This window comes from Diceros bicornis, chromosome 1 (assembly GCF_020826845.1).
Source record: "Diceros bicornis minor isolate mBicDic1 chromosome 1, mDicBic1.mat.cur, whole genome shotgun sequence".
NCBI classification, from domain to species: domain Eukaryota; kingdom Metazoa; phylum Chordata; class Mammalia; order Perissodactyla; family Rhinocerotidae; genus Diceros; species Diceros bicornis.
This window is the reverse complement of record NC_080740.1, coordinates 37,875,936-37,888,124: the sequence shown is the minus strand read 5'-3', so window position 1 is coordinate 37,888,124 and position 12,189 is coordinate 37,875,936. Positions and strand designations below refer to the sequence as shown.

Genomic DNA, 12,189 nt, shown 5'->3' with positions numbered 1-12,189 from the left:
TCTAGATGTAGATTTCTTTTTATTTATTCTGCTTGTGATTCTTTTATGTGTGGATTGGTATCTTTCATTAATTCTGGAAAATTCCCAGCCATTAGATACTCAGATATTGAATATGCCTCATTCTTTCTCTCCTCTTCTTCTGAAACTAAGAATAATTGTTCATTAGACTTTTCTCACTCTATCCTCCCCACCCTGTAAACTCTTTCATATTTCCAATCTTTCTTGTATTTTTATGCAGCACTATGAACAATGTGTTCTATCTTTCCATTTACTCAGATATGTGTATGATCTACATTTAAATTCATTCACCGAAATTTTTAATTTTGACATTTTTTTCCTCTTCTAGAAATTAAGTTCTTTTCCATGTCATTTGGGTTGTTTTTTAATATATATACTTTATTCACTGCAATTTTTATCAGCATTGACTTCTAACAACTTGCTCAGTAGATGGGGTAGGGGCTGGTATGTCCAGGGCCAGCTTTTGACTGGTGCTGGCAGGGCAGGGTGAGCCTGGCATTTCTGGGGTTTAGTTTTTGAATGGCCCAGCCAGGAATTTGGTTACAGAAAGGAAGGATTGAGCAAATAAGTAAATGCATCAAGAGTAACGGGAATAATAGGAATGAGAATAATCAGAGTAAACTCTCACTGTCAGAGTAGCAAATTGCAAATATGGAAAAGGAGAAGGCTAGAATAAATTCTGCAGTGTTGTACTAGACTCTGAGGTATTAAGAAGAACTCGATGATTTTTAATATCTATAAAGATATAGAAATAGGTAGGGGTGTGTGTGTGCGTATACATAACATCTATTATATCACCTCTGTAGCAATGAGCATACATGGTGCTATGACTGTCATTTCTAAACATCATTGTCCACTAAAGGAACAAGGGTTCCTTGAAGAAATGGCTGTCTCAAGGGCTGGGGCAGAAAATATGTAAGATGCTCTCTCCATAGAAAAGGCTAGAAACAATGACCAGCCTCATAATTATGAGCACCTCCAGACTGTGGTCTCTAAATACCATTTCCCACTAAAAGGAATCAGGCTCTAGAATGGCTGATAAACGTCTAGAGCAGGAAATGAACAAAATGAGTTCACTGAACTTATCTGAGGTCAAATGAACAAAATGAGTCTGGAACATCTGTACCAGAACTCAAAGCAGCTATTCAAGTCCATTGTGGGGAGGTCATGTCAAAAGGACTCAGAAGACAACCTGAAGGGATTCCCATTGGCTAAAGATGGGGCAATTTGAGCATCAAAAAAAATAATATCTGCAGTAGATTAAAACAACTTTTGGACCCAGTTGTGGTCCAAAAGCAAGCAGAGGGTTGTGTGCAAAAGTCTCCGTATCTGGCCCTAAGAAAAAGTGAATTGAGCCAGTTAGGAGATCCCTGGCTGTTGAAAGGTCCAGGGCTGCTTGAAAGTTGAAAATAATCCTACTTTCACAGAAAGGCTGAAAACAAGACTAGCATGGTTTTAGATGGAGAATGTAGGGACAGGAAATGTCTATTATTCTGGTCTCTGACTCCTGGTATTCTGAAGCTTTTCTCATTGCATTGAAAAAAATTAAAACAAGAGCTTAGCCCAGAAAAAAGAGACACAGCTAATTTAGGGAGGTTCTAAAGTAGTGACACACTGTTGTGTGAAATGAACATTATATACTGTATGATCTCATTTTTTATCTTTTTAAAGACATATTTGTTTCTGTAATTATTTGTACAAAAGATCTAGAAATACATATACTCTAAAATGTTAACACTAGTGTTAATTAAACAAGGAGGCCATTAGTCTGAGGTGGTTCTAACACCTTAACAGCCTATGTAAGCAAACTAAGCCTGTAAATGCCTCAAGGTTAAGAAAGTAAAACCGAAGGACAACCAATCACAAACAGCCAACTCGGCTTTCCCAAATAATGCAATGGTTACACTGTAGCCAATCAGATCATTTCCTTGCTTTGCTTCTGCCTCTTCTCTATACAAGTCTTTCCCCTAGCTCCTGTCGGTGGAGTGCTCCTAACCACTTCCCGTTTGGTGCTACCCTACCTGAATCAATTTTTGCTCAAATAAACTCGTAAATTTAATATGCCTCATTTTATCTTTTAACACTAGGCAATCTCTGAAACTGAGATGGCTTCTATTTATTTTCCTTTTATTTGTATTTTCTTATTTTTCTAAAATGAATATAAATTAATGTACAATAAAAGTTTTAAAAACACTGTGTGTCATATGTGGAAGTTGTAGACGAGGAGAGCTTAATTTCTCTATTAAAGAAAACTTTTATTCTCTAGTATAAATGTGAAAACTTCACTCTTACCAAAATATTTTAAAATAGAATCCTCAATTTTCTTAAAAAATTGCTAGATGCATTATACAAACTAATGATCTTTGAGCAATCATTTTAAAAAGAGCTTTTCTAAGCATTTTAATCATGTACCAAAACTAATTTCGAATATTGTAAACCCTAATGACTAAAAATAACAGGAGTCTTTATGAGTGTGAAAAAGATAGATTAATTAGAGAAAAGCAGTAGAAAACTGAAAATAGACTCTTAAAAATATCAAGTTTAAGGGGCCCGTCCGGTGGCGCAAGCAGTTAAGTGCATGCACTCCACTGCGGCGGCCCGGGGTTCGCTAGTTCAGATCCTGGGCGCGCACCGACACACTGCTTGGCAAGCCATGCTGTGGCGGCATCCCATATAAAGCGGAGGAAGATGGGCACGGATGTTAGCCCAGGGCCAGTCTTCCTCAGCAAAAAAAGAGGAGGATTGGCAGATGTTAGCACAGGGCTGATCTCCTCACAAAAAAAAAAAAAAAAAGCAAGTTTAAGTTCTCTGTCCAAAATGAGTTAATACATGAAATCCAATCACTTAGCAAAGAAGAAATATGATCTAGGAGATCGGCTAATGATAAATGTATTCTTTTGATGTTCACAAATAATAAAATGCATTCCTTATGCTATATCTTGATTGTGGTAGTGGTTACATAACTACATACATTTGCCAAAACTCCGCTGAATTTTCATGTGTGTAAATTATTCCTCGATAAAGCTGATTTTTAAAAATCACTTTTAGGCCAGCCCGGTGGCACAGTGGTTAAGTTCACATGCTCCACTTTGGCAGCCCAGGGTTCATGGGTTCGGATCCCAGGCACAGACCTACATACTGCTCATCAAGCCATGCTGTCGTGGTGTCCCACATGCAAAATAGAGGAAGATGGGCACAGATGTTAGCTCAGTGACAATCTTCCTCAAGCCAAAAAAAAAGAGGAAGATTAGCAACAGATATTGGCTCAGGGCCAATCTTCCTCACCAAAATAAATAAATAAATAAATAGTAAAAATCACTTTTTTTGCTAAAATTTTCAACAGATTATTTTCAGACTATTTTATTCAATGGCTTAATCATTCAAAACAATCTGCTGCATTATATAAACTTAATACATAAAAAAATCTGTATAGAGTAAAAGTGGAATCTCTTCCTCCTCAATTCCATATCAACAATACCCAGTAACACTAGCTAGAAAACTCAGTCATTCGTCCTTTCTCTCACCTCCAGCTTTCAATAGGTCATCAAGCCCCGTCAATTCTTTCTTTCATCCCTACTGTTCTGCCTCAGTTCACTTCTTCCTGGACTACTGCAACAGACACCTAATTGATTTTCCTGTCTTTAATCTCCCACCTACCAATTCAACCTCCATAATGTAGAAAAAAATGATCTTGCCCAAAAAATGTATAAGGCAAGAATAATGCCAATAAAAACTTGTTTAAAAATATTAAATTGCTTCAGAATGAAGTCCAAAATCCATGCCACTAAAGACACTTTAAAATTAAGCCTTTTGATCAGTATCAACATCCCCCAACAAAAAGCCTGTATTTTATCTCTCTGCTTAGAGAGCCATCCTCCCCTTTTCTGTCTGTGAAATATCTACTAATCCTTAAAAATCCAGTTTAAATGTAATTTCCTCCATTCACACCCTCCTAGGCAGAGGTAGGTGGTTCAGCTGTGTTCTCATTAACACTCTGACCCACTGTTACCCTCTCTAGACGTGATTCCTCTAGGGCAGGATCCGAATCTTCTTCACTAAACACAGTGCCTGGCTCTTAGTAAAAATAACTTATGAACTGAATAATAAATAAATAAAGGTATAAAAATAGTACTATTCACTAAATCCATTTTTACTTTGACAAATACAAATGAATATTTTTCTTAGATAAAAAGCTTAGAAGATTTGACAACATAGAAATAGTACCTTGTCTACATGGAAAATTAAATCCAGTTCACAGACATTTTCAAAACACTTGTCTAATGTTTCCACAAATACCTAAAGAAAAAGAAAAAAACAGGTTAAAAGCTTTTGAGAACTGTATAAGTGTACTCAAATGTATTATGTACAAGGCAGACAATTCTTAATTGTGAACCAAAACTTTTCTATTATCACATTTCTCTTTTTTAAATTAAAAATTGTATTAAGTGCAAAAGAAATAATTATAGACTATTCTTCATGTAAACTACTTTTCAATACATTAATATACAAAACAAAATAAACTTTGCTGAAAATAACTAAGAACTAGAAATTCTTGGCACCATTACTTACAAAAGCACTGAAAAATACTCAAATCGGGCTCCCTATCTTCATGCGAGGGAAAAAGAAAGCTTATTACAAAGTATTTATCAAGATAGATGGGCATAGTTCAAGTCCCTACCACACCTAATGTAGCCATTAATTTTTAATTGGCAAATCAGCATAAAAGATCACTAAAAATTACTTATGGAAAGAGCACAAACTTTGGAATCAGATTTACCTCGGTTCAAATTCTGGCTCCAATACCTTGTATGACCTTCTGTGGGAAAGGCTTAACTCAGCAGGCCTGGGTTGCTCAAACCCTACACATTCCCCAAAATGGCCTGTTTCCAGACTAGCCCTTGGCTGGCTCCTTGGAACTGAGCTCTGAGTCCCTGGAGAGTTCTGTCTGATAAGAACGTTTTTGCATGCCTGAGTCCTTGGGCCACACTGTACCAGTCTGAGCAGAGAGTTCATGCTAACAATGTGATTTATGGCGAACATCTCTTTTTCTCTGAAGTTCTGGAGCTTAAGTAAACAAGGTCAGTCATATAGGTGCTACATGCGTATGTGACTGACCCCCAATAAAAATCTGGGACGCCCAGGCTAGAGTGAGCTTCCCTGGTTGGGAACACTTTGCGCATGTCATCATATATCACTTCTGAGGGAATTAAGCATATCTCTGTGAATCCAGCGGGAAGGGACACTTGGAAGCTTGCACCTGGTTTCCTCCAGACTTCCCCTCATGTGCCTGTGATGATTTTACTCTGTATCCTTTCACTGTAGCAAACCCTAACCACGAGCATAGCAACTTCTGAGTCCTGTGAATCTTAGCAAATCACTGAGATGGTCTTGGGGACCTCTGGCACAAACCTTCAAAAATCAATCTCTTAAATTCCACTTTGCAGAGCTGTCACTGACTATTCTATTCTATTCCTATTTCTATTTCTATTCTCACTATCCTTCTCAATGGTAACTTTCATAGACAGAATGATCATACAATTTATCATCCGAACTAGGTGGTATTAAGAGTAAAAGGGAGCAGCTAGCTATTAATATTATTATTATAATAATAATAGTACGTAATGTTATCATAATAACGGCCTGAAACAACAGATGTAAACCAGGATTGTTCTAAGCAAACTGAAATATATGGTCACCCTATTCATAGGTGATCCCTTGGAATAAAGTAAAATCTAAATAGCAGGCTTCCTGCTGTAACTGCTCCAACCTCAGGCCATTTTACACAGATCCACAATCCAAGGTTCCTTCCTGGCATTAATGTAGATGGATAAGACAGGCGAAACAATGTAGATATGTAACTATATGACTTTAATCAACATTGTCTGAGACCAGGAGTTGGCAAACTTTCTCTGTAAAGGGCCAGAGAGTAAATATTTTAGGCTTTGTGGGCCATACAGTATAGCATAAAAACAGCCATAGACAATACATAAACAAATGACCATGGTTCTGTTCCAATAAAACTTTATTTACAAAAACAGGTGGCAGGCTGGATTTGACCTGCAGGCTATAGTTTGTTGACACCTGACTTATACCAAAGTCACTAGGAGAAATAGAAGTCTGTAGTAACCAAGAATATACAGTTTTACTCATAATTTCATTTATGAGAAAAAGTCAAGTTATTAAGATGACCAAGTATGGGGCATACACAGGTCAGCTTCAAGTGAGTTTCTAGTTTATTTCAATTTTGTGGTAGGTAGAAAATAAATATCGTTGATTATCCACCCAAACTCCCAACTTTATCTATTTCTCCTCAAGGCCTTGGTGACATGGCCTGAGGTGACAAGTCCCTGAAATGACTTTATTCATTCTATTTCTAACTAATTCAAAGTCATTTTCACACTTGCTATAACAGACTCTTGATATGAAGATTGAATGGGATAATGCTGCCAGAACACAGAGTAAGCACTTAACAAATATTTACTTCTTGGGGAAAGTAAGAATGGGAGCCAAAAAGAGAAAACTTTTCCCATTGAGAAAGAAAATATTAACTTCTGAAACAGTGTCTTTAACTTGGAAATGGTCTGAATACCAATTTATAAATAAGTTATGGGAAATAAAGCCATTTAAGTTCCATACCCCTTCTGTACATTTTTACTGAAGTATAACATACATACAGAAAAGTACACAAATCATAACAATGTATAATCTGATAAATTTTCACAAAGTAAACATATCTGTGTAACCAACAAGTTACACCCAAATCAAGTATTAGAATTCTATCAGCACTGTAGAAGCCCCCTCCTACTCCATCAGTCATTATTACCACCAAAGGTAACCGCTACTATGCTTTCTAACACTATAGATACATTTTGCTTATTTCTGAACTATATTTAAATGGAATCAGATAGTATGCAATCTTTTCTGAGTGACTTCTTTTATTTATCATTATTTTTGTGAGAATCATTCATGTTATTACATAGTACAATAGCTGATTCATTCCTGTTGTACAGTATGCCATCACATGAATATACCACAATGTATTTACCCATTCCACTGCAGACAGAAATTTGGGTTGTTTCCAGTGTGAGACCATTACATTTAGTACTGCTAAGAACATTCTTATACATGTCTTTTAGTGAACATATATACACATATTTACTGAATGCATACCTAGAGTAGAATTGCTGGGTCATAGGGTAGCAAATATTCAGCTTTAGTAGACAGTGCCAAATAGATTTTCAAAGTGATTATAAAAATTTACACACCAAAGAGCAGTATATAAGAGTTCCCACAGTTCCACAACCTTGTCAGCAATTTATGTTGTCAATCTTTTAATTTTAGCCATTCTTATGGGTGTGTGGTGATATGTCATTGTGATGTTAATTTGTATTTCCCTGACGGCTAATGAGATTGAGCACCATTTCATGTTTATCAGCCATTTAGATATCCTTTTTCCTGATATCTGGTCAAGACTTCTCATTTTTCCACTGGTCTGTCTTTTTCTTATTGATGTACAGAAATTCTTCACATATTCTAGATACAGTCCAGTCATATATACATATTACAGACATCTTCTCCCACTTTGGCTTGCCTTTTCATTCTCCTAATAGTGCTCTTGGAAGAACAGAAGTTTTAAATTTCAATATAGTCCAATTTAGCAGCTTTTTCCCTTTATGGTTAATAATTTTTTTATGCCCAATTTAAGAAATCTTTGCTTACAGTAAGGTCAGGAAGATATTATCCCAGAAGAAAACAAAAGCTTTATTGTTTTATTTTTCATGTTTGGATCAAATCTACCTGGAACTGATTTTTGCGTATGGATGAAGTGGTCCTCCTTAATTTAAATCATTATTAGACTTACTAATCAGAATAAAGTTTTCAGTATGCCTTTATTTTTTCATGCTTACTTTTTCCAGATCCACTGGTTTAATTACCCATATATTGTAGCCATTCGTTTTTAACCAGCAGTTGATGACTATCTTGGTGAAAATGCTGTCTAAATAGTTTCCCTTCACTTATGCACATGGATAAAAGATCGGTGGAACCCACTAAATGTGCAGACTATATATTGGGTAAAGAAAAAAAAATTTTTTCTTGGTAGCATTAAGTGTGGCACTGGTGAACCATGCAGTGGCAAAAAATATGGGCTGCCTAACGAAGCAGTATGGTATAGTGGTGAGGAAACCAGAAAGAACTGGCTTCAAATTCCTACTCTGCTGCTACCTAGCTATGTGAGCTTGAGCATCACATGTAACTCCTCCAAATCTCAGAACTATAAAATAGTTAAATGATTTAGATAAAGTATTGCTTATCTGGCTGTTTGAAACATGCGAGGATTATAGAATTAAAATAGAAATAGAAAATTCTAATTATGCTGATAAACACTAAATACATGCTGAGGCTGCCAAGTGATTTGCTTACTAACTTAGAAAGAAAAATGTTGTCAATATTTAAACCAGAACAATACCGGCTATGAAAATGTAAATACTTTAAAAAAAAAGCGCCCTGCAGCAAAATATCATTATAACTACACGTTCTTAATTTAGGAAAAGAATTCTTAAGGTTTAAGGCATTCAAATGCTAAGTTTGGCTAAAAAAAAATCAAAAACCCTCTTCAAAAAACTTTCCATTTATTTTCTTTTGATTTGGCAAAAATTACTTAATATAATTAGAAATCTAGAGCCCCAAGGTAGATAGATACACACCGCTGACCTGTTACACGGACAAGACCAATACAAAACTAATAATTTACAAACCGAACTAAAGAAATTAAGGAAAACAAATTTATGGGCTTGGGGGTTCTAGCCAGAACAACAACAACAAAATAATAAAGCTGCTGCTGCATTATATTTCACAAGGAGAAAGATCAAAAGAGCCAAGAACTAGAAGTGGTAAATGGCACTCTCTTGTGTTTCATTTTTTGCTGAGGAAGACCGGCTCTGAGCTAACATCTATGGCCAATCCTCCTCCTTCCCCGCTCCCCGCCCCCCCCCCCCCGGCCAAAGCCCCAGTAGATAGTTGTATGTCATAGTTGCACATCCTTCTAGTTGCTGTATGTGGGACATGGCCTCAGCATGGCCAGAGAAGCGGTGCCTCGGTGCGCACCCGGGATCCGAACCCGGGCTGCCAACAGCGGAGCGCGTGCACTTAACCGCCAAGCCACAGGGCCAGCCCTACTTTTAATTTACTAAGAGAATCATATTTTAAGTTTTTCTTCATTTTAATAATTACCTAGTTTTCTAAAAATAAATTTAAAAGATAGAGATATTCAGAAAAATGCCACATCCACATATAAACAGTCTCCTCTCCCCATGCCCTTCTATCAACAGAACCTCCTTGTGCTTTCTTTACCTTTAATTACAAACCTATATGTCTGGGCCTCAAAGGATAACAGGAATCTATTATGAGGCAGCTCAGTATTTAAGAGTACTTAGTACTTAAGAGCATAAGCTTTAGCCTGTCTCTATTAAAATTCCAGCTTAGCCTCTAACTATGAAATCTAGGGCAAGTTATTTAACTCTTAAGCCTCAGTTTTTTCATTTGGGCATAACAATGGTACCTATGCCATAGAGTTGTTTTGGTGATAAATGAATAAACAAAAAGAGCTTAGAACAGTGCCTTGCCAAAAAAAGTACTCAAGGTATGTTAGCTAGTATTATAATACTATACACATATGGAGAAATAAAAATGTGCACTAGGTAAAAGAGATGCCATAAAACATCCTTAAGCAATATCACTTACTTGGCAGACCCCCCTTTTAGAGTTTCCAGGTAAAAAAATAATTTTTTTTCTAGGTTTGGGGACTTCTGTTAAATTTCAGGAGGAATTGATCCTACTGTTTCTAATCTACAATATTAAATGAAATACATAAATGTTAAACCGACATGTTATGAGATAGGAAAAGTCTTAAGCCCAAGAATAGGAGGCAAAAATTTAAGAATACTAATAATACGCCAAGAGATCTAAAAAAAATTTGTTTTTCAGTCAGCAGCAAGATGTTCTATAGAAATATTGGTTTAGCTCAAGCCAAGAATCAAAAAATACCACTAAAAATGTACCAAAAGAGTTAGGGAAGACAGATTGAACGTAAAATCAGATCAATTACCTTTGAAGAACAACTAAGAACGTAGCCTAGGTACACTCTCCAACATGTACTGCTGCGTGTAATATTCAGAATCTTTAAGGTATATGGTATTTATGGTGTGTGAATAGCACTCAACTCAGCATATGACTGGATTCTGGACTGGATTTCCATTAAATCTGACCCCGACACTCATATGCCAATGATGACAATCTTAGCAAAAACAGAGACATTTATTGTGCATTTACTATGTACCAGGCACTTTACACATATTAAACTCTTGACCTCAATATGAAGAATTTAAGAGTTGATCAAAGGACTGTCTTCTATATTCATGTCATAATGATTCTCAAAGAGTTCACATTAATGATTCTTTTTATGTAATTTATTTCCATTTTTAAAAATAGTTAATGATGGGGGCTAGCCCAGTGGTGTAGTGGTTAAGTTCACACACTCCGCTTCAGCAGCCCAGGGTTCGCAGGTTCAGATCCCGGGCATGGACCTACACACCACTTATCAAGCCATGCTGTGGCAGGCGTCCCATACATAAAGTGGAAGAAGATAGGCACAGATGCTAGCCCAGGGCCAATCTTCCTCAGCAAAAAGAGAAGGATTGGCAACAGATGTTAGCTCAGGGCTAATCTTCCTCAACAACAACAAAAAAAGGTTAATGATGATAATAGCTAGCATTTATTGAGTATATACTATTACGGCTTTGCTATTGTTCCAAGTGCTTTAGAGAGATTATTTTATTTAATCCTTCACAGTAATCCCATAAGGCAGGTACTTTTATCATCAACTATTTGGAGAAGAGTAATCTAAAGCAAAAATTTAACTAACTACTAACACAGTTAAGTAGGAGAGTGCTGATTAAAATCCAGAAAGTTTCATTGCAGAACCCACATTCTATTCACTACGCATACTCCCTCCAACAACAACAATTTTAATTTTAACATAGTAAGACGTGATTATTTAGAAAATTTGGAAAATACAGAAAAGTATAAAGCAAAAATTTTAGCTTTCCATACTTCTACCACCCACATTAACACAGTATTGTGCTAAGACTGCTTTTCCTAGAGTATAGGAAATTTAACTACACTGTAGCCCTCCATTAAAGTGACTTAACATGATTTGTATGTTGGATTTAGAAGTATAAGGAAGAGCTAGGGTTTTGAATTTGTAAGGCTAATAAATCAAATATTACTTTTAAAAATGAAAGTAGCATCCGAATTATTTCTTTCTGTGCACAAAAGCTACTTGCAACAACACTTAAAAAAACTTATTTTGACACAGATGGAAGAAAAGTTGATTTTAAAAACGGTATTTGACTTTGAAAGATATTATTCTACCTGTAATTGAATATGGTACTATTGATATTTTGAGCACTGACTTAAAACAAAATAAAATGAATAAAAATATTACGGCTTTTCCTTACGGAATTCCAACTAATAAATACAGAAAGCATGATGGAAAAATCACCATTTGGCAAACACCACAATAATAATTCTTTCAGGCAAGAATCATCAAGAGATGCTAAAATTAATGATCAAAAATATGGTAGAAAAAGGATATTTACATACAGTTTCAAAATTATTCCCCATAAGATACTTTTAAGCACAAAGGGAAAATGGAAGTTTACAGTTGGTAAGCCTGGCAGGCACCACCTTAACCAAGGGATCAGAATAAATACCACACGTAATGGTACAAAATGACACCATGGACCTCCTGATATGATCCATTAAGGACATAACATCACTTCTGTGGTATCCTTGCCAAAAATACATTAACCTGAATTTAATCACTAAGAAACATCAAACAAACCCAAACTGAGGAATATTCTACTAAATAACTGGCCAGTACTCTTCAAAGGATCAACATATGAAAGACAAGAAATGAATGAAAGACAAAGATGAAGAACTATTACAGAGTAAAGCAGACTTAGGAGACTTGAAAACTAAATGCAGTATGTGATCTGAATTGAACTCCGAGCAAGAAAAATGACATTAATGAGACTTTTGGCAAATTTTGAATCAAGTCTGCAGGTTAGATAGTAGTATTATATCAATGTTCATTTTCTGATTTTAATCATT

General features: G+C 35.9%; 1 protein-coding gene across 1 annotated transcript in view; it reads right to left on the bottom strand.

Annotated features, from left to right (window-relative positions):
* The window catches only part of AP3S1 (adaptor related protein complex 3 subunit sigma 1), a 58,495-nt gene that overhangs the window by 14,941 nt on the left and 31,365 nt on the right, over nucleotides 1-12,189 (bottom strand). The window contains exon 4 of the mRNA XM_058538849.1: nucleotides 4,243-4,314. Within this exon, the coding sequence (XP_058394832.1) occupies nucleotides 4,243-4,314 (72 nt within the window). The remainder of the gene's footprint in view (nucleotides 1-4,242; nucleotides 4,315-12,189) is intronic.